The 24,257-nt window shown below is 36.0% G+C and overlaps 1 protein-coding gene across 2 annotated transcripts in view; it reads left to right on the top strand.

Annotated features, from left to right (window-relative positions):
• The window catches only part of psd2 (pleckstrin and Sec7 domain containing 2), a 35,759-nt gene extending 12,762 nt beyond the window's left edge, over positions 1-22,997 (top strand). The window contains exons 4-15 of one of the 2 annotated variants that reach the window (XM_043257126.1): positions 11,140-11,334; positions 11,442-11,522; positions 12,269-12,381; positions 12,689-12,747; positions 15,048-15,137; positions 15,497-15,540; positions 15,675-15,865; positions 17,399-17,469; positions 18,463-18,620; positions 18,777-18,921; positions 19,514-19,657; positions 20,019-22,997. In XM_043257126.1, the coding sequence (XP_043113061.1) occupies positions 11,140-11,334; positions 11,442-11,522; positions 12,269-12,381; positions 12,689-12,747; positions 15,048-15,137; positions 15,497-15,540; positions 15,675-15,865; positions 17,399-17,469; positions 18,463-18,620; positions 18,777-18,921; positions 19,514-19,657; positions 20,019-20,225 (1,498 nt within the window). In that variant the 3' untranslated portion in view covers positions 20,226-22,997. Of the gene's footprint in view, positions 1-11,139; positions 11,335-11,441; positions 11,523-12,268; positions 12,382-12,688; positions 12,750-15,046; positions 15,138-15,496; positions 15,541-15,674; positions 15,866-17,398; positions 17,470-18,462; positions 18,621-18,776; positions 18,922-19,513; positions 19,658-20,018 lie in introns of both variants that reach the window. The other variant, XM_043257125.1, reaches the window with a different exon arrangement.
• The last annotated feature ends 1,260 nt before the right edge of the window (positions 22,998-24,257 follow it).

The raw sequence follows: 24,257 nt of genomic DNA, 5'->3' as shown, positions 1-24,257 counted from the left end.
GTGTTTAATGAAAATCCCTGTTCACCCCCAAAACTAAGATATAGTTGTGCATTAGAGAGGACATGCAAGCGAATCCCAGACTGTTCATCAACAAATCCCTCAGTTGTTCAAAGCGTTCTGTGCTGTGCATGAGTGAGTGAGCGAGTGAATGCATGCTTTTATGCGTGATAGCGATGATTTTCTATTAGAAATTCACACTGCTGAAACATCTAACACTCTCTCCTGCCATCTTGAGAGCAATCTGTTCATTTTCAGAAGGTCCATGCTTCATTACCTCTCCACCGAGACTGACCTGAGTTTAGACACGATTAAGTGATTGATCTGTCTGCTCTGACTGCCTTACAAAGGTCAACATTTGACATGAAATGTGATGCGTTTTTTCGCATTGCACCGCAGGCGGTCGCTAATTTGTGGAGGCTTTTTCAACCATTTGGTGACACGGGCATAGAAACAATCGTCTGTGACTGTGAACCCGCCTCCTTTACCACCCCCACGCCTTTCTGAAGCCTGCACCTATCCACACAAAAGAACACACTCATTTATTCTGTCTTTATCAGACACTCATAATCTCCTTCTTTATCTTTCATTGTCACACACATACCCAAAAATTCACACTCATGCGCACCCCCATCACACGCACACACATACACAAGCAAACTTCCTGTCTGGTTCCGCTCCATCCTGGTTGTGTGTGTAGGATCAGCGGGTGAGTGTTGTCTAGCTGATGATTATCCCTACAGGATGCAGGAGAGCTGTACACACACACACACACACACACACACACATACACACAATCTCTCTTTCTGACATCTACACACTGGTTGTGATAAGCATTACACACACACTTGCATGCTTCCATACAACAAAGAGAAAGGATTACTATTGTAATCCTTTGTTTTTCTCCAAAAACACAGGCCTTTTCTTTTTCAAAGGCATCTTGCTTATGTGAAATCAATATTATTTACTCAGTTACTCTTGCAGTTATTGATGCTCACATCCTTTGATGACAGCGTTTGTAGTCTGTTAGTGTTATACACTTACTGAAATATGTCTTTAACCCATGTAAAATACAAATCCTCTAGTTCCAAAGTTTTAATCCATGAATTGCGAAAAATAAATAAATACAAAATCTCTATTATCACTATTCTGTGTTCCAGTAAACACATCTAAAGCCTTTTTTATCAGGAAGTAGCTTTGAATTGAAAGTGCATCTATATTCATTTAATTTGATATATTTCTTATATATTTCTTTGTCAATATGTACCTTCCAATACTCAGATGATTGCATTTTGCTTCCATTTTTGTAAAATCGTTACAATTTATCAATCAGTAATGGTTGTATTAATATACTTTTTTTTATTTTGTATATATTAATATACTTTTCTCAATATTATTTGTATCATATTTAAGTATTTTTCTATATACTTAATTAAATATTTATTTTTGTTTTCTGAATATTTTCATGAGAAAAGTGTAATTTTTATATAAACTGTATTAACGTGTGTTAAGCATAATCCTCATAAAATGTATTACTTTTTTAAGTACATATTTCCGTAAATAATAAACTTTTCAATACTCAGTGACCATTTATGCTTTAAAAGTAAACTATTAGCAGCACACCTCTTAGAGCATAAGCTATAAAACATGCACGGGTCAGTTAGTTTCAGGAAAATGCCGGCTGGAACAGAAAGCCTCTTTAGCATCACATATGGACCTTCTACCAGAGCGTGGATGAGCTGAGATGAAAGTGAGCTATAAGAGGCGCAGAAGTTGAAGAGAGAGAATAATCTCTTGTCGCTGTGGAGACAACACCAAAAAATGATAAGGAACGAGAGAAAAGTTATTACTATAGTAAGTGTGTGTGTGCATGTGTCAGAGTAAATCATGACGGGTCTTTGTCATTCGCACTGTGCCGTGCTGTTAAATCCTCGCAGGTCCATATCACAGAGAAGTCTGTCTTTACTGGGTTTAGACCCAGTCTATAATTAGCTCTATCCTGTCTCTGTCTGACACTTCAGTACTGCTGTGAGTTGCTCAGCAGCTTAAAGTGACTGCAAGAATGGAGAAGAAAGGTTTAAAGGAATAGTTCAGCCAAATATAAACATTTTGTCATTATTTACTCACCCACATGTCGTTCTACATGACTTCCGTAGATGCCTTACTTTCTTTTGTGCAACACAAAAGGTGATTTTTGAAGAATATCCTGACTTGTATTCAAAGGAAAAAGCATTCAAAAACACCATAAAGATAAATGAACTAGAGGCCAGGTTTTTTCCTTGTGTTTTTGGAGCTTTTAAGCGCCCTGAAAAAAAGCTTAAGTTAAATCTTAGGGCAAGGGCATCCCAATTAAGGTTCAGAAGGTTTAAGATACTCTTCATTTTCTTTCCATTAAAGGTCCGTAGTATCATAAATGTTTCAGGTGCTGTTATGTTGCATGGCTATGGAATGTAAAAAGCCTTGTTCATAAATATTTACTGTTTATTTTCAAGCCCTTAATATCGTTTGACGAAAAAAAGAATCCTAAACATTCTCTAAACAGCATTGTTTTTGTAAACTTAATGTAAAACTGTTCAAAATTGATTTTAGTAATTACAATAAAAAGGTTAATATTAATGTTAGATTAAGAACACTGAAATAAATGTTTTTTAAAAATGATTTGAAATTAGGAATGTTACCATGGAAACTAAGACTGTGCTACAATTACTGTGACAAAAAGTACTAAATAAATAAACGTAACCTCTAAACAAAACAAAAGCTAATAAAAATTAGTGCTGGGCAACGATTAATCACATCTAGAATAAAGGTTTTTGTGAACATAGTATATGTGTTTGTACACTGTGTATTGTTATTATGTATATATAAATATACACACATGCATATATGTATAATACACTCTTAAAAATAAATTAACTTCATGATGCAACCTTTACATAGAACCTTTTTTCTAAATGGCCTTATGAAGAACCTTTAACATCTGATTAACCTTTCTGTTTCAATATTTACATTTTTTTTTTGTGGCAAAAGAAGGTTCTTCATATTATAAAAAGGTATGAAAGAGATGGTTCTGTAAAGAACTTTTGACTAAATGGTTCTTTGTGGAACCAAAAATGGTTCTTCTAAGTCATGACAGTGAAGAACCTTTTTAAGCACCTTCAGAAAAATATAACAAAATTCTTAAAATTGAACCTAAAATTAAAATAGAAAATAAAAATAATTAACCCAATTAAAAAGATGAATAAATATGTTCATATTTAATATAAGTAATACTAAAATAGCACTCTAAGAAGTGAGACAAAGCTAAGCTTATTCACAGTGCTATCAAGTTTCAAAAGATGGACCAGCAAATGTAGGTAAAATGTGAAACCTGTGAACTCTATAGCTGAGGTGATACTGAGATGGTATAGAAAGAGAAGCGGAGACAGAAGGATGATTATTAGTTTGGATGGTAGAGCGGCATCAGCTGTGACGATCATTGTAACCAATTACGACGGTCATCCAGCTGAATGATCTGATGTTTGTTGATGAAGGGACAAACATGTTGTGACTGCAGGTTACTGAAGCATGCAAATACCACAGATAGAAAGACTACACTCATACACACTAACAAGGCACTGAACTGCGTTATACATCATATCAGGTCTGGTCTCGAAGCGGTATCTGCACACTTTAAAATATAAAGCATTACGGGTGGATTCATTCAGAAGGATCTGTGTGTGAATGTTGGATGTTATCTGTGTTCATTCTGCCTGTATGGAGGTGAGTCACTGCTGAATGGAAATACTGGGCTGCATCACACGTTCCAGTTTGTTGTGAGCTCACATATTTTAGACTTGAAATAATCCATATTTTTCGCACACTCAAGTTAGTCTCCGGAGTACATTCATAATTTAAGTTTCCAAGTAAACAGAGACCTCTGAGAATGCTGAACTCTTTTAACATTTATTTTTCAGAGCTGTTTCGAGTTTCTTTAAAGTTTAATCGTTTAACTACTGTAAATATACTTATTTTGAGCAGTTTAGTATGTATTTCGGTTCTGGTAACAAATTGCGCATTTTGAAACTTTTTTGGGCTCCTGTGATTTTCAGGTAGACAGTTTGTTTCTGACTAGTGCTCATAGTAGAACTTTTAAACTTTATCAGTCAGATTTCTGTAACAATCATGAAGGCATTTTCTATTGATAAACCACTACTGAAAGTCGAAAAAGACCTAATATTGTTCCTTGTGATAATGACCTATCGAATAGTTACCAGAAAACTAAAATGCATAAGAGTAAATTGCATTAGATGACTTAACCGCCAATATAGATCTAATTCATAACAATATACATTCATTCATTCTTGTATTAATACATCCTGAATTCCCAAGAGTATGCAATAGTATCCCATTTTCCATGCAACATAACAAAGGTCTCTTGTTTGATGCCTTCCTATGGCTCCCATTTATAATACAATTTCCATTAGTCTTTGTGTTATAGGCTGTTACTTGCTGATGCACGACGGTAAAATAGCTTATTGTTTTTATTATTCGCCATTATTGCTATCATGTTCTGATGAATAAATGTGATCAAATTTTGGCACGAGTGAGCAAACTCTGATAACCGGCGCGCCGGCGCAAAACCGTCCAGACTAAAGGCCCGGCACTCCCGGGCTCCGGTCCAGATCGCTACTTCAACATCGGAAATATGGAAATGTGGCTCGGGCAGGACTCATTGAGTAATCCAATCCATCCAGAGAGACTTTCTCCGCCCCCTTCCCTTGTGTCCGACTTTGAGGAACTTCACACTGGGAAGCCGTTTTCGCCAACGCGCGCGCAATGAATTAGTCGCGTCCAAACCTTTATTTGTCGAAGAATATAAACGGGATGCGGTGACACACGCCGCCAGAACGCCCCTTTTAGCGTCAAACATATTCCGTTTGGGAAAAACCTGATTACTCAATGCGCAAAGCGCCCGAAGGCGAATGGAGTTGAAGGGATTTTTCTCGCTCCGCGCGGGACTGATGCCTGATCTCCGGTGAAAGATGTGGAAAGATGAATACGAGGTGCATTTCGACTTTCTTCTGGGACTTCTGTAAGTTTTTCTCGGCCTTTTGCTTCTCCTACATGATGTATCTCACTTTAAAAGACCTGCAACTGACGCAACAGACTTTATTTCTGTCATTAAGTTTTCTTTTTATAAGCATAGGTTTCTGACATTAGGTCTACGTTTTGCTGATTTGTTATGTTTATGTTTCATTTGTTATGTGTATTGACCTTAGTGAAGTTAAAAGTATCGTGTTTTCTTAAGTTATGTAATATGTGCAGGCAGGGACTTTGGGACTTAGTTTGTTTGAACTTTTGTTGTTGTTGGTTTGGTTTGGGACATCTTGCCCTTTGGTCTTTCGTGGTTGCTTGATTTTCCTGTCTTTGGGACACTTTTCCATTATTATGAAGGTGACTGAGGCTCTATTCATTATTTCTATGTGTAGACTTTTAGTCATATTACATATATGCAGCCCTTGAAGTCTTGAAATATGCTTTTGAATATTTAAGAAAAAAAACACATCGGCTTTTTGTGACAACGTGCCCCACTTGTGGGACCAGCTATTAGCTTATTAGAAGTTATTAGACTACAATGTTAAAGTATTTGCAAAAATAAAAATGCAATAAAATGTAAAAGTATACCACTTAACCAGTACATCAAAAAATTGATGATTTGCATAAAATGACAACATGTATAACACATGAGACAACTTGTCTGAATAAAAATGCAAGTACTTGCCCTGACCCGAGATTTATGATGGGGGGGAAAAAAAGCTTTGTGCAAAGAAAACCAATCTTTCAGTTATCTGCTTGTATTATATATCAGACACTGGTCTGAATGTTTATGCCAGTGCGGTTTTATTTTATTCGCTGTTTGCATTTATTCCTTTTTTTGTGAACTTACTTTAACAGAAAGAATTAACATACATTACTGTGCTTTAAAACAGTTTTAAGCTAGATACCTGCGTACAAAACCACTCATTAAAAAACATATTCCCCATGTGACAACCCACTAAGATTTTAAAGGGACAGTGCAGCCAAAAATTTAAATTCTGTCATCATTTTCAAACCTGCATGACATGTTTTTTTCTGTGTAATACAAAATAAGTAATTTCGGAGAATGTTAGTCGTCTGGTGGATTTGGGAGCAAAAATGCCATGGAAGTCAATGGGACCCAAAACTGTTTGTTTACCAACAGAATTCAACACTATTTCTAGAAACGCAAACAAATTTGTAATGACATAAGTGTGAGTAAATGATTAATTTTTGGGTGAACTATCCCTTTAATCCATCAGCCCTTAAATCATTTGGGATAAATACATAGCCGGAGGTTCTATATGTATATTATAAGCGTGTGTTTGGTTACCTAAACCCATTGTAACCAAAATGTTTTCATTGCACATTCTGTTGTGTAATGCACGTCTGTCCGACCCTGCTGGTTTGATGTATTCCAGTAAGAGAACACACAAAGGGGGATTTGTGTTTTTGGCTAATTGACAAAGCCACAGCGACTCCTTCACACCTCGCTCTGCTCTTCCAACACACCCTCTCCGACGGCATCAGAATGGGCAGAGAGAGAGAGAGAGAGAGAGAGAGACGCTGGCATGTGAGTCATAGACAAGCAGTCTCATGTTTAATCTCCTGCCTGGCTCAGCAGCGGCGTAGGTCCATACAGAGACACGGCTGCTGGCTTCTTGTAGGATCACTAATATCATTATCATAAGTGCCATAGTCACTTATAAATGTTTATCTAGAATCTAGAGCTAGAGCATTTTTAAAGGAATATTTCACCCAAAAATGAAAATTCTGTCATCATTTACTCATCCTCGAGTAGCTCCAGATCTGTATCAATTTCTTTGTTCTGCCGAACACAAAGGAAGATATTAAAAAAAAAGTTTGCAGCCTGACTGTTTCGGTCACCATTGACGTCCATAGTATTTTTTTTTCCTACTATGGAAATCAATGGTGACCAAAACAGCCCGATTACAAACTTTTCAATTTTTCTTCCTTTGTGTTCGGCAGAACAAAGAAATTGATACAGATCTGGAGCTACTCGAGGGTGAGTAAATGATGACAGAATTTAAATTTTTTCAGTGGATTAATGAGGTCTGGGGAAGTTTTAATATTTTTCTAAGAATTAAAAAAAACTTCAAAGAGTACACTAGTGGTACTTTGGCACAGAGATAGTATCAGATGGTGTTATATTGGACATGTACATTGATGTTAAATAATTACCATAGTCATATACCATGGATACATTTTATAATCACTTAATGCAAAAAGTGTAAACAAAAATATTCTGAATAATTGTCACACATGTGGACTCTGTTGTTGTTGTTTTGTCTTCTCCCATGTGCTCTGTGTGCCCTACTTTCTGTTAATTATCTTAGTGTGTTCACCTGTGTCTAGTTAATTTAGTAATTACCTGTGTGTATTTAAGTCCAGTGTGTTTGTATTCAGTCGGTCCGCCTTTAATACGTGTGGTTTTTGTTCTGCCTGCTTGCCTCTATATTATTATTTTGTTGATTTGAATAGGATTAGATACCGTTTATGTTTATTTACTCATTGAGTGCTCCTTCTCTCGCAAACCACACCGTGACAATAAGTATAATACTGAATTCAGAAAATGATTTTCAAATTAAAAATGTGTTTACTCGTTTATTTAATATAATTAGCAAATAAATAATTCAAATGAACATATGCCAGAATGGGTAACATTATAAATAAATTTAGCCTAAATTAAGTCTAATCTATCTATTTCGTTGTTGTGGATCTTGGAGAAAAAAAATGATAGAAAACATAAAGCTCATTGGCTCCTGTAATATTATATGTCCATGGCAATGTCCTACTTAGGTTCCTTTAGGAATCAATAATACTATAACTGCGCAATCTATCATTATTATTGATCACAGCAGCCTGGTGGCAGATGGAGGCAAATTGCTTTCCGATCAGGTTTGATCAGTTATTATGTACACAGGACTAAAATACGAGCGGCCAGCTGTTTTGATACCTGACTTCTGAAAGATTATGTCAGGGGCGATGAACCAGTCAGAGAGTCTGGCGATCTAATTCACACCTGTCTCTGTGCAGACTCATGCGCTCGCATACTGTAGATGTGAGTCATGTTTGTGATGATTCAGTGAGTGCTACGCTTGACAGGAAGAGGGAAAGAGACGGTTGTACAACCTAAACTCAGATGACATTTCATCATACATGTCTTTATGTATTACCGATGGATCATGTGATCAAAAATGTAGCAATTTAGCGGATGCCTAATCACCATGACACCATTTAAACTTAGTAGTAATTAAAAATAGTCTATTCCATCCGAGATGTGCAGTATATGAATCCTCTGTAGTAAATGGGTGCCGTCATAATGAGAGAGCTGATAAAAACATCCCCAAGTAATCCACACAGCTTGCAAGCGGCATCGTCAGACTTTAGCCTGAAACAATGGTTTGTAGTTTAACGCGTTTTAATGATGGCTCTACAAACAGCTTTTCACTTCACAAGACCTTAATTGGTGGTATTTTTATTAGCTGTTTGGATTCGGCACCCATTCGCTCCGGAGGATCCATTGATAAACTAGTGATGAAATGGTACATTCCTCCAAATCTGTACGACTAAAGAAACAAATGTATCTACATCTTTAATGGCCTGAGGGTGTGTAGATTTTCGGAAGATTCTGAAATACTTTTGTGGTCGCGGGATAAAACCAGGAATTATTTACCACCTTGAACTTCTGCTCATCACTCATTCCTGTTGCTTTGCTCTTCACCTAGAATTACAGTATGTACCCCGTGCAACCCTGCTTGACTGCTTGCTCGGTGCCGTGTGAGATTTGTCGGGGCTTTTCTAGAGCATTGTGGGTAATGCTGATGAAGGGGCCATCTGCTCGGGAGGGACACAAATTGCACCCTCTTTCTCTCTCCCTGAACACCAGGTTCTACTGGCGCCATGGCAACCAACACATTACCGTTTCTTATCGAGTTTGAAGCTAATGCAATTTTGCTAATCATATTATGCAAAAGAATTTGACTCATCTACAATGAAAATGACAGCTATAATTTATTCAGAAGGCTGTGGACACGCATCAAGACTAAACTGTTGACCAGTAAGCATATGCCATCTGTATCCGAAGTGTGTTTCTCTTCATGCCTGCCTGCAGAGTGATGACAGCATCCTTTTCATTTTTCCTTTGTAATTCATTTGGCCCAGGCTGCATTAATCTGATTAAAAACACAGTAAAAATATTGAGACATATTATTAATTTTTATGTTAATATATTTTAAAATGCATTTTCATAATTGTGATGCAAAACTGAATTTTCATCATTATTCCAGTCTTCAGTGTCACACTTTTGATATCAGTGTTGAAAAACGTCATGATGGAAATTTTAAGTATTCCTTGATGAACAGAAAGTTCAAAAGAATAGCATTTATTTGTAATAAAAATATAAATTTATTTTTAATTTCAGCGCAGACCTTAACATTTTAGTGCATATAGTAACAATTGGTGACTAGTTGTCCAAAAATATTTATTGCGTTTTAAACAAGTTTAGCTTGGTTTTAAAGTCAAGTATTAAGTTATCTTGCTTTTAAAAACACATCTCAAGACATATTGCATTGCACTCAGTCTAGATATTTTTGAACACAACACATCTTGTATAAATAGCTTATAAGAAACGTATCTGATCAGGCGTCCCGAAAACCTAAATTATAATAGCTATTCAGGCAACCCAATGAAAATAAGTTCTGTGTCTATGATTGCAAGGAAACACCACAAGGCACATTAGTTTATGCGCAGTTAGCTGTGTATTATAACCAGACAGAAGTTCATAAATAAATCATATAAAGCTTGGCGTCTGTCACTTCAGTAATGGCCTGCCTGACTCATGCAGGTTCCGTCCTCTCTGGGGCTCAGCAGCCGACGCAAAAACGCCTCATCCCAAATTACAGCTTCATTTAAAGAACATCCTAATGAGCCACTTGCCTCCATCGCAGTAATTGTACACATCGAGATTTTAATTAGTTGAATTAGATGTGCCGTTTCTTGGCTGGAAAAAAAAGATTGTGTTTCTCTCAAGATGCTCTTTGCTACCCATGAGCTAAATGCTAATTCAGGGGCATGAATTGCAGGAGAATTTTAATGGGCTTGGATTAGACATTTATATCAATTGTCCAAATTTGAACACGAGCATACACTGTATGATGTTTGTTGTGTTTTAGAGTAAGATAATCTCTGTCAGTGTCTTATAGGATAGAAATTAGTGTAACAAATCTCATGGAAAAAGCAGATCAGACCCACTTGGTTGGTCTAGTCGGTTAAACCAAAGTGGTCTGGCATGTTGAACTTGTTGGTCAGCTAGTATTTAAACCACCTTATGATAAATGGCTTGCTATAAACCATCTAAAACACTGTCTCTTATCCAGGGAGCCTCAGCAAAGATTTCTTTATTTTTTTTTATAATTAAATATATTTTTATTATTGTTTTGTGTTGTTGTTGTTGTCATAATTGTATATTCTATTCTATTCTGTTCTATTATGCTACAATCTAAATTAAAATGCCAAGAAACACACACACACACACACACACACACACACACACACACACACACACACACACACATATATATATATATATATATGTGTGTGTGTGTGTGTGTGTGTGTGTGTGTGTGTGTGTGTGTGTGTCCTGCCTAAGATTTTGGAAACTTTAAAATATGATGTGAAATGTATTTAAACAGGCAGTTCTTGTCTTCCCTTTATTACATTATCTTTGCTTTATATTAAATTTAATATTTATATTTTTTAATATTTATATTTATAAATTTAATGATTTATTATAATAATTATTTTTAAAGTCATATTTAATTATTTAATTGTTCTTTACATATGATTGTTTAGCTTGTAATATTAATCATGTATGTATATTTTAAATGTAATTGAAAAAATGCACAAATGAGTGCATTTGTCTTGAATTAGGGGTCTTCAAATCAAAACGTATGAGAAACAATGATCTGAAACCATCCATCATCTACCATCTTGGATCTGGCTGTTTTTTGTCCCATCTGGACACTGATGTATTTTTCTTTTCCTTGTTTATTTCTGCCAACCTAGTGATGCCAACCTCACAGATGTGCTGTGTGACTCGGACTCTGAGTTGGGAAGCGTGGACACGTTGGAGAGAGGCAGCACGGATACTCTGGCCAATGGCTGCCGCGTCGACGCAGATGCTGCCAAACGACTGGCTAAGCGGCTCTTCTACCTGGAGGGCTTTAAGCGCTGTGACGTGGCACGACACCTGGGCAAGAAGTTAGTGTTTATGTGTGAAATAATGTACTGTATGGAAAAGGGAGTGGAATAAAACCCTTTTCATTTATACCCACAATCCATCTCTTCCTTGTCTCTTTCCCCTGCAGTAATGAGTTCAGCCAGTTGGTGGCATCTGAGTACCTGAGCTTCTTCGATTTTACGGGATTGTCATTAGACAGAGCGCTAAGGTGAGAATATTTTATCTGCAAAATACCACCAAGATGGTTAGTGACCCTAAAAATGCAAATACTTACTCTAAATGAAAGTAAAATGGCAAACAGCCTGAACATATTTGATGTGTAATATACAACAATGCTGAGCAAGTACTTGGACCAATAATATTTCAGTGTGCTGGGTCATAAATGTAATGTAACAGCTTGAATATGACACAGTTGCTGTTGAACGGTTTATATGAACGGCTCCATTGTTTCCTTGTATTATTACTATGGTGCCATAAGAGGAAGAATCTTATTTTAGATTAATACTCACGCATTAATGTGTCAGTTCCACATATAAACCTGAAAGTGGAAGAAGTTAAGCATGCCATAACTTAAATACCTGCGTTGCAAAAAGAGGAGGAAGTAAGTGCAGTTGCGCAACGTGGTTACGAATATTTCTGTCCTGGACTAACAATAGTTCTGTGGATAGAACAATAATTATCACAGACAGTGTGTGGAAGCTCTGATTCAATCTAGACTAAAGTCCGAAAACATGCAAGTACATGAAGTACAAGCTAGTTTGGGTCGGTTAACCGTGCAGTCCTAAAATGAATATAAACTGTCGCCATGAAAGCCTACGTTTTCAAATAAACATCTGTTGTTGCTTTTACCGAATGTCTGACTGTACTGTAACAACACAATGAAATTACATGACCAAGTCTAGCATATCTGCTCTTTCTTAGCACAGCGCCATGATCGTCTTTATGTCATTGCAGGAACTTCCTAAAGGCATTTCCTCTGATGGGAGAGACGCAGGAGAGAGAACGAGTGCTGGTGCACTTCTCCAAACGCTTCTGTCACTGTAACCCAGAAGCTCTCACTTCAGAGGGCAAGTGCATGTCTCTAGATTTAGCTTATGCTATGTAGCTGAAATTTTATGATGGCAGCTCATAATGTATTTCAATGAACTTTTATGGTTCAAGAGTGAATTAATATCTACAAGATGGCCTTCTAAGACGGCATCTTCACTGAACTGTAACCTCATGAGTGACTTATAGGAACATTGGGAACCTGTTAGCATGTTGCTAGCCTAGCAAATGGTGCTTGTGATGCTTTAAATCTCCTGTGATGTGTTTTTTAAAGGTGTTTTAGTATGATTTCTAACTCCGTTTTTCCTTACTCTTTTTTTTATATAGATGGCGCTCACACACTGACCTGTGCACTTATGCTTCTTAACACAGACCTGCATGGACACGTATGTATTCAGCTCTTCTTTAGGCCATTCATTCCAAACATGTCTGGCATTAACAAGTTTATCAGCCTCATAATTTTAGGTACTGCATTAACTGGATCTACTAGCACAGGGATCCTCAAATCCACTCAAGATCCTCAAGATCCACTCTCCTGTAGAGTTTAGCTATAACAAACACTCCTGAGCATGCTTATCGGTGTCTTTAAGATCATTAGAAAATCACAGGTGGGTGAGTTTTATCAGGATTGGCTTTGCAGTGCATAGGCCCTCCAGGGCAAGATTTGAGGAACCCTGTATTAGCAATTATACTCCAGTCAAAGCAAACATTAAATTATTCTGGAAACAAACCATCTTCGGTCCTGTATCATATTTCAATATTCTGTATTCACACAAAAAAGTTGATCACTACCCTGATGTTAAGTATTGATTTTGCATTAATAACCAATTGATGTGCACCGACAAACGTATTAAATACGTATTAATTACGTATTAAATTTAGAAGAAGAGTTATATGTTTGTTTTAAATGTAATATAAAAATATTTGAAGATGATGCTAATGAACTAAACTAAAAACCTCACCATATGCACTTCATAGTGTCCTTTTTCTTAACAAGCTTCTTGTTTTGTTTCTTAGTAATATTACAGTACTCTCCGACTTTGACCTAAACATGTCCCTAAACATGTCTCTCTCTCTCCATTTCTTCTCTAACTCATTTTGCGGCAGGTGGTAAGTGCTTCTCTCTCCACCTTCTTCTGTGTGTTTTTCTTCTCTTTTAATGGCTTCAGCTTTAATGTGTTTTCAGAACGTTTTCATCCATCATTCGTGGAATATTACTCACCTATAGTAGATCTTTGTGGTAGGAGGCAGACAGACAGACAGGCGGAGATATTGATGTGTGTTGTTGTGATGTTTAGAAAGGTTGGTCTGGTTTGATACTGCCATCTGCTGACAGCTTGGTCAACTGCATGGAGTTTAGAAATAACTGGTTCTGAATACAGTTTGTTCTTCATCTCTATGGTTTGATTTCTATATTGTAACATTTGCATTTTGTAATCGCTGAGTTTTCAATGTGGTGATGTATATTTACATCACTGTATATTCTGCTTAAAGACTGCACTAAATTCTAGAATACAGTTATTGTTACTGCTGTAAACTAATTAATATGGTATCTGTGCATGAAGCTTTCACAATCTTTCTGTCGTAAGTATAAGAATCACTATTTATATTGCTCTTGGATCTGAAAAGCATAATTTGTGCTGCAGACATGAGTGATGCCTCAAATCATGGAGTTTATAGAGGAGAGGGTTATTATTGCTTTTCTAAGTAAGCTTTTTTTTTTCTGGCAGATGATAAACAGAGTGAAGAATTCACACAGATTTACACTGAAGAAGATCTCGAGTCATATTAGTTCTAGTCATTATAAGCGTTTTTTCCATTAATTTTTGTAGATGGATACATAGAGAAATAGAGACAGAGAGATAGACAAATGAACAGACATACAGAAAGTCAGACAAACTGATAGATAGATAGATAGATAGATAGATAGATAGATAGATAGATAGATAGAATCAGTTTCCCTGTGGAGAAAATGAATTCAATTTTGACCTCCAGAGCCGGCTGTTACGCTCTATACAACATCCTGGCAACCACGTGCAAGAATTTACTATTGCGGTAGTGACTTGCATGTACAAGAATGACATACTTTTAAAAAATGCAGAAATGTTTAATATTTTGTCCTGTTGTGGCTAATGCTAGCTGACCTCAGGCTACCAGGTTCTTATTTTAATCACTGAGTGCTATTCTAGAAATATTCCTGACAAATCCTACTGTATCTTTGCAGTTGTTCTAGTTTAGACAAGCTTTAGTTTGTTTCTAATGTAAGTAAGCGTAAGGATGTCTTGTGTTTGAAGAGGTTTCACAGGGATTTAACACAATATAGTGAAAAAATGTTGTCAGGGCCACTGACAAGGATAATATTTAATATTGCCACTGAAAGGATATAAATGACACTTTGTCTCTTTTCTTTAAATATATCTTGAAAAGTAGATTAAGCGATTTCCTCAATTGGGATTCACAAGACACAGTTTTTTAATCATGTCACTGAATAACTGATCAATTTCAATGTCATAATGCATTCCTTTTTAGAAGAATAGTAATCAATCTGTATACACTTGTCTAAGATGGCAACAGTTTTGAAGGATAGCTTAGCCTAGGGTCAGTTGTTTCCGTCAATGATATGATGATACTTTTTGGCATATATGTCACTATTGCTGTAACACAGCGTTGTGTTATTGTATTGCAGAATATTGGGAAAAAGATGTCTTGCCAGCAGTTCATTAGCAATCTGGACGGCCTCCATGACGGCAAAGATTTTCCCAAAGAATTGCTAAAGGTAATTATTCGGAAACACAGCAGACGTGCATTTGTTCCTTTATTTATATTATATTATTATTGACAACCAGCAGTACAAAAAATAAACATCGCTTCAGAAAAAACGCATGCATGTCTACAGATAGAGTGTGATTTCTCACCGAACCTGATTGATTTCATTAAAACACACCCGAAACGCAGTAACCGCATAACGTAATCGCATTTTTGAATGCAACAAAAGACGCATTCATTTTTAAATTGGATTCAGAAGCATATTGTTTCATATGCTGGGTCCCATAAGCCTGTCTTACTGTATTGGTGCACTTGTGGTGCTTCAGACGAACAGTATTAACAGTCTCATATGTCTCTGTCCTGGTTTAGGTGCTCTATAACTCAATAAAGAACGAGAAGCTGGAGTGGGCGATGTGAGTATCCAATATCATCCCCAGGAGTCAAGAGAGCTCGTATTATCATGTGACTTCTGGGGCTAATCTGCGTGTAATGTGCGCAGTACCTGCACATGTGCATTAATGCTGCTTAATCCGCTCTGTTTCTGCAGCGAGGAAGAGGAGTTGAGGAAGAGTCTGTCAGAGCTGGTGGAGGAGCAGTGTGAGGCGGGAGGGAAAAGGGTTGTCAGGGTAACGGACGGCAGTAACCCTTTCATCGCCATTCCCCTTTTACTCAATGCTGCAACGTACAAACACGGCATCCTGACACGCAAAAGCCACGCAGACATGGACGGCAAACGCAGTATGTGTGTCGTGTGATTGTTCCGCAAAAGCACGTTTTCGAGCGCTGTTTCTGCATCGTTTTCTGTCCTTTTTTCTTTGTCTGTATCGATAGAAAAGGCTAAATTAACAGACAAATTAATAAGCGAACAAAAAGGTAAAAAGAGAAAAAAAAAGGTTGCCTTCATTTGGCCAGTAATTTGCTTCCTTATTTTAGCCAACATTACAAATGTATTTTTTTAAAGGTTATTATCATTTATTTCAGAAAAAGAAACAGACAGACAGACAGACAGATAGATAGACAGACAGATAGATAGATAGATAGATAGATAGATAGATAGATAGATAGATAGATAGATAGATAGATAGATAGATAGATGGAGAAAATAAATTCAATTTTGACTTTCAAGAGCCGACTGTTGCACTCTATTACTATTATTTTTTGTAATTTTGGTGCTTCAACTTAAATTTAGATTTTTAAGTTTTTCATCTAATATTTAAATTTTGTTAATTTCAGTGATCACACTTTACATTAAAGCTTCATTTTTTAACATTAGTTGAAATAAGATTAATAAGCATTTATTAATATTAGTTCATTTTCATTTTCTGCATTCATATTTAAAATAATACACTGTGTTTGTTAAAATTAGATATTTGCACCATAAACCAACATGAATAAACAATGGAGAACTGTATTTTCGTGACCTATCAAATATTAATAAATAAACACATCGTTCGTTGTTTGTTCATGTTATTTAATACATTAACTAATGTTAACAAATCATATCATAATGTAAAGTGTTACCATTTCAGTTTTATTTTAGCAATTGATCATTATTTTTAATAACTAACTCTAGTTTTAGTTTTATTCGACAATAACAGTAAACAAGCTCTGGGGAAAATAAAGATAAAAGAGCACATTTATATAAATGTACCCTTTTATTAAATATTGAAAAAGTTAGATGAAAGAAACTATGAAATTTGTTTAAAAAAAAAATGATATACTTACATTTATTCAATTATAAGATGCTTTTATCCAGAGTGACTTACTAATGAGGAACATTGCAGGCAATTTGTCACAGAGCCAACAATATCTGTAGCATAAAATGCCAAGTTTATTAGTTTATTGCAGAAAAAAAGCAAGAGAGTTATATATTTTATAAGCGGTGTATCTTTATAAATATATATAACTTTTAGTCATTTTTATTATCATGTTTTGCAAGTACATTTTAAAAATAATATTTGATATTTTATAAGTGTAAGTATTTTATATTATATTGAATGAGTGCTGTGTATATTTATGTTGATTTGAGTTTGGGTCGTGTATAGCAGTGCTTCTTATGTATCTAATTATTGAGGGCTGCTTTAATTAAAACAATTAGGTTGTACCTTCCTTTGTGGTGGAGTTCATTTGTGAGCAGTGAAGTTTGTTCTAGAGGTTTTCTTTCCTCGACTTGTGTTGCAGCAAACAAGAGCAGAGCTCATTAGTGAAGTGTGTCTTTATTCTGTCTCTCTCTCACACACACCTTTTCTCTTTTCTTCTGTCTCTCTGCAGCCCCGAGAGGACGCAGAGGCTGGAAGAAGTTTTATGCCGTGCTGAAGGGGATGATTCTCTACCTGCAGAAAGTAATTTAAATCTACTTCCCACACACACCACACACACCACACACAGTCATACTATGCAGAATGTGTACTATAAAATGTGTAAGGAACAGACAAAAAACATTTGCCTTATGTCCAACAATAGCCCCCGACACCGATTGCTGTTTTCCACAGCGTGCAATGCATTTGATTCTTGCAGTGCTCTTTTATCACTTTTTTTTTTTTTAACTAATTACATAAATTATTTAAAAGGCTTTTAAAGAGTAAGACAGTTATTTCGCAAAATGATATTCAGAATGCGAAATAATATATGCAGATTTCCAAGATTATTATGCATCGCTCGTAATACTTGATTATTGCTCAGCGTCGCTCATTGAATTACCCGACCTATTGAATTAAGTCGTGTAAAGTTTAAAATGTTACAACAACAAAAAAAACACTTAAAATTATGACTTGCAGTGTGCTACAAGTGTCTACTGTAGTAATCCAGTCTGAACATACAGTAGTCATAGACTCTTAATTAGCTGCCTTGCTGTCTGCTACAGTATCTACACAGGCAGCTTTCTACTTAGGTGACATGCTAAATGAAAACAAACCAAAAGTGACTAATTTAATTTAATTACTCTTTTATACCAATATTAAACTATTTTTTTATATTATTATATTATAACATTTTGTTTAATTACTAATCATTTTGTTGCTTTTTATCATTTTTAGAATTTTTTTTGTACTGTTTACTTTGCATTTTTTAATTTTCACACTTATTATTTCAATCAATGATGTTAATTCAATACTTTTCAGTTTTGAATGACATGAATGCACTCTTCTAATTCACATTTTGCAGAAAGCAGGTTTCTTGCACCGTACTGCTTACTTCTGGAACTGCCTCTGTGGTGCCTTAAAATGCCGCCTGCTTTGGCAGCTCAGTAGGGTTTGGAACGCAGCCATCGCCTCTCCATCATTTATTTTCATTTCTGCTTTCGCTGACTCCTCTCTCTGTCTCCCCCGTATGGTCAGGATGAGTATAAGCCTGATAAAGATCTGTCAGAGGTGGATCTGAAGAATGCAGTACGGGTTCACCACGCTCTCGCTACAAGGGCCTGTGACTACAGCAAAAGACAGAACGTCCTCAAACTCAAGACTTCAGACTGGAGGGTCTTCCTCCTGCAGGCTCCGTAAGCATCAAACCTCTTCAACTGCTCAGAGAATCTTTTTCATGCTGCTTTTACTACAGTTGGCTACTTAAGCATCCACTATGTCACAGAGCACCAGGGCCAGCTTGCTTTCTTTGTTTTCTTTGTTTGACTTTCCCTTTAAATGTGTGCGTGTAGGAGTGAAGAGGAGATGATGTCATGGATTTTCAGGATTAATCTGGTCGCTGCTCTTTTCTCGGCTCCTGCTTTTCCCGCCGCCATCGGCTCCATGAAAAAATTCTGCAGACCATTGCTGCCTTCGTCTACAACAAGACTCAACCAGGTGCACAAGTATAACTTTAAACAGTCTACAGACTAACTGTACATAATGAAAGAATCTAAATAAGAATTTAGAAAATTGATTACTATTAATGATAAATAAAACGATTAATCAAACTGTAAACATTGGTGTTAAAATATATACTCTGTGAGAAAAATATATCCCATGATGCAATGCGGTCATACAGACCTTCTGTTTTCAGTTTGATAAATATACTTGGAGCAACAACAAATTTTTTATTTTAAATTTTTTTATTAAAAATTTAATCTGGTTCCAAACCTGATATCATTTATATAATTATAAAATATTACATATAATTATTAACTGTATAATTATATTATACATTATATTATACTTATAATATTTACATATAAAAATATACATATTTAACTATATATATATATATATATATATAATTTGTAATATATGTTTCATAATTATTTTTAGAAATATGTTCCTACTAAATTCAATAATGTAACAATTGTAGCAATGGCATAGTAAAGAAATGTTTTTAGCATTGTAAAAGCCTATTCTTTTAAACAAAAATTGGAGGTGTTGTACAGTATTTATATAATGGTGGTTCTAATTTATACAGGAGGAGCAACTGAAGTCCCATGAGAACAAACTGAAGCAGATTTCACTGGAGTTGGAGGAACACAAGAAGAGCCCACCAGATCTGACGCCCAAGAGCAAAGAATCAGAAGAGTATCGAATCAAAGAACACTATTTAACCTATGAGGTCAGAACAACTCAAAGACATCTGTCTCAGAGCTCGCATGAATGCTTATGAATATTATCATCATGATAATTATTATTATTAGAATTATGCTTTAGCCGTGGTATAGGCCTGTTGGAGAAGAACATATATGTGTCAAAACTTATTTGGAAACACATCTTTTAACCTTTGTTTTATTGGTTTTAGCTGATTAAGTACTCATTGGTCATAAAATAGCCCAGTTGGGGACCAAAAAATAGGTCACAAAGTCTGTAATGATCATGGTCCTGGTGCACAGGGAAAATAATAATAATAAATAACTCACCAAAACCAAACATTTTCATTCAGAGCCATTCTAATCTTTATTTTTTTCCTCTGTCTGCAGAAATGTCGCTATGAGACATACGTCAGCCTCCTGCAGGCTAAGTTTCACGCAGGAAGTGATGATTTGGATAAGATTGAAGCCAGTCTATTCAGCGGGGAGGGGAAAGAAGGTTACCTGCGCAAAACTCAGTCCAGCCCGTCAATCAGCCAAGGTCAGGGGGTCAACGGACGGGCCGGTCATAAACACGGCCCAGAGCACAATAGCTGAAGAGCCTTCTTTGACCTCTGAACTCGTGTGACACGCTCACGTCTGAGCCTGACTGCAGTGGGTTCGGATACGTGAGAAAGAATCGAGAGAAATACAAACGTAGCATTATAATGTCCTTATTATTTCAATGTACAGTAAATTTATTATGACCATTATATGTATTATTAGTATTATTACTACAACAATAAACATTGTTAATAATGCTATGAACATTACGTGCCAAAAATGAAAAATGAGGAGACCAAGACTGTATAAGTGGGAGGAAATGACAACACTGCATATAAAGTCAAGAGAAAGTGAACTGCGGCATCACGAATGTGTTGCAGAGGAAGCACTGTGACATGCAGCCACGTTGTGATGTCGTTTAGAATTATACTGTGACTCACTAAGAGATTCATTTAGATTCTGTTAAAGGCACAGTTCAGCCAAAAATACAATTAGATTTTCATGTCACCTCAAATCTGTACGACTTTCTTGAGGAACATGGAAGAACATTTTGAAGGACACTGAGGCCTAAACAACAACAAACCCCATTTAGTTCCATAGTAGGAAAAAAAACAATGGTTGAGACATTTTAAATATCAAAAAACATTGACATTACTTAAAATATATTATTTTGTATTAAGGAAAATTAGGAAAATAAGGTAATGGAAAGCCATATAGGTTCGCAGTGACTTGAAAACAACATTTTTGGCCGAACTGTTTCTTTAAGAAGTGTCATGAAGGCAAAAGACATTGCATAACTTTGACAACACAAAACTACGATGTGATGTTTTGGGATATTTGGTGAAATGTATTGTTCATTAAAGCAATAAGCCCCGAGGAGCTGTGGTTTCAGGGGGCTTATTGCTTTTACAAAAAGGTCATTCCATACACGTAGTAAAGTTTCACGAAATAAAACAAATAAGAGCAAATAAAGTGTAATGATAGTAATAAAAACATTATTATTCCGCCAAACAATGTAGTTCCTCAGAAACGGTTATGGTTTTTAATAAAGTGGTTGCCGAGCGACACACATATGTAAACAAAGGTGTAATTTTCAGAAGCTTCGAACTTTTCTCAACCAATCAGAATCAAGGAGAAGACAAAGTATTTTGTCAAAATGTGATTCTTACATGTTTTGTTCAATTTAACAAACGTTTTTGAATTTTGAAACCTAATTACAGTCACTTAAAGTAAAAAGCTAAACAGTCTATGATCAAATTACACCACGGTCTCTTGACTTTAGCTTCTTCACAATTAACCTTATAGCAACAACAAAAAAACATTTTCCCTGAAGGTCTGAGTTAGAATAGTCTGCTAGAGCGCAATAATAAACACAAAAATTGATTACTCACCCTCATGTTGCTCCAAACATGTAAGACCAAACAATATATATTTTTGATGATCTTTCTGACCCTACATAGACATGAATGTAACTACCACGTTCGTTCAAGGCCCACAAAGTTAGTACGAACATTGCTAAAATAGTTCAACCGTAACATTATGAAGCTACAAGAATGCTTTTTGTGCATGAAGACACAAAAGTAACTTTATTCAATAATTTATTCTCTTTTTTTGCCGGAGACGCACATTCACAAGAATACCACGACGCATGCGTGTGCTGAATTGTCGAAAGTCCTTTTGTGTTTGTTATTTTTGTCACATTTGCAATTCTGTTGTGGGCACATTTCACCTTTAAATAAATCATGACATCACTTAGCAGCATTTGCCATTCTTTATGACATCACAGCGTGTGTCTATCCCAAGGCTATGTGCGGTAATGGCTTCCTGATTGACAGGACTGGTTTAGATGTAGCAGTTGATGTAATTTTGAGACGCTCACAGTATCGGGCCTCGTGAAGTAGCCAGTTTAAGGGCTTCGCCGCACGTTGGGGTGCATGTAAAGATTCATGTGGGCTGTCTGTAGTGTTATACAACTACCCCCCTTGTAATTATTTATTATGTTATATTTATTAATTGTAAATTTGTTTTTTTCCCTTTGGAGCCAATATAGCGAGAAGATGACTACATTCGACCCTCGATTAGTTTAACCCGCACCGTTGTTGTTGTTTTTTTTTTTTATCTCTCTTAACTGAAGAGCTGACGGCTGATTAATGGATCCAGGGATATGTCGGATGTTGGGAAATACAGTGTCTTAACACGGGACAGGGTATGGGACGTTGTAATGTATGCGCACAAGCGAGGAAGGAAGGCTGCAAGTTGAGTCTGAGTATGCAAAACAGTAACGAAGAGGAAAAACATTTCAGACTGAAAGCGACGCCCTCATTTTCTCTATTCATTGGACCACAAAGCCTCTATGTGTCTCTATGTGCCTGCAGAAAATTCAACCTGGACTGAATATTGAGCAGCAGGACTGCAAACAACACACCATGAACCTCCCTGCCTCTTCATCTGAATCGCTGTGGCGAATCGAAACGTCTCAATTCTGGAAAACGTGTCACTTTTGAGGAAGATAATTGTTCTCGAGCCACCAAATAGGACTCTGAAACTTAACGGTACAAACTTTGAGCAAGTGCAAGTAGATTTTTATAGTCCTGTTGTAAAGCATGAGGACATTGAAAGTGAGAGATTGAGCTTTTGGCTCTTTTATGCTTTATGGATGTGGAATGACGTAAGAGCTGCAATTTTATACATTCTTAGTAATGGCTTTCTTAAAGGGACCTCTATAGCCTACTTTTCGCTTTGGCTGTTGTGCTAACATGATTTTCCCGTTTAGGGTAGAACTCAGACGCTGTTGTAATAAAAGATTGTGATGATTATTTCACCATCTCTGCCTGCGTGGAAGGAGTCTGTGTGTTTCATCTCATTTAAAGTCCTTATTTCTGCCACATAGGTTAGTAGGAGCTGATCCAAGTGCTGCATTAATCATTTCTTACAGAACAGCACTGGCACATCTTTCTTCTCATATCTAATGTCTTTTCTGTAATGCAAAATCATAGATTTTCTTGGGAAATTCTATTAAGTACATTATTATCAAGCAGGTATTATCAATGAACGTATCTATGGCAGCAACTCTTCTGGTCAACGTGAAACAGCAACCCATTTTACTTCTGCTTGGTGAAATTGGTTGAAAAGTTTAGTGGAAGCAAGTCTCCGATGAAATAACATGCACTGAATATTCACCCATGATAAGACAAAGAGTTTTAGTTTTTTATGTTGACTTTAAGGTCAGGTTTAAGGTCAGTTAAACTATAGAGGACCGAAAGAATGCATCTTAAAACTGAGAAACAATTCAGTATTTTTGCAACTTTATTTCCATCATCCCACTGTGAGCGTTTTTTTTTATTTTTTTTTTTTTTATTTGGCACCTTAAATAACTAATACCCTATTTATGATATTTGTTAAAGCTTATTCTTGTCTTGAAAAAGACATTTGCCAAATATGACCACACAGGTTGTTGGGACATTAAATATAAACTCATCTTTGTTAGTTGTCAGAAGCTTAATGGTGTAGTTCATGTATAACAGAACTTCAGTTGGTTTGTTTTTTTTTTTTTTTTTTTACCTCTGCCAGTTGTATTGAAGCTTAGTTCATGGAATTTTTCTTTTGTGAAGCTTTATCTTGATGGTTGGTATTTCAGATATTTCTATAAAATGTAACCTCAGATGTAGGCCAGACCTGATAACACTTCAACAATTTCTGTAGACAACCACTTTCATATTATACAGTGTTTTCTGCTCATATATCAAGTGCAGTGCCTGTAATAGCATTTATAAACTGCAGTGAGTAGATTGGCGTTGATGGTTTTCAGTAGTTTTTTCAGTAAAGATTGTTGGGCGTCTCTTTAAAGGGATAGTTCACAAAAAAATTTATTACTCTCACATCTTTCCAAACCTGTGACACCTTTAATCTTTGGAACAGAAATGAAGATATTGTTGATGAAATCAATCCAATCATCCCAAATATCCTAATTCGTGTTCTGAAGATGAACGAAGGTCTTACAGGTTTGAAATGTCATGAGGTTGATTAATAATATAATTTTAATTCAGCAAAAGTGTTTTGCAATACAATATGAACATATAAATGAAC

Source organism: Puntigrus tetrazona, chromosome 14 (assembly GCF_018831695.1).
Source record: "Puntigrus tetrazona isolate hp1 chromosome 14, ASM1883169v1, whole genome shotgun sequence".
NCBI classification, from domain to species: domain Eukaryota; kingdom Metazoa; phylum Chordata; class Actinopteri; order Cypriniformes; family Cyprinidae; genus Puntigrus; species Puntigrus tetrazona.
Note: the sequence above shows the minus strand (reverse complement) of the source record. Positions and strands in the feature narration are given on the sequence as shown.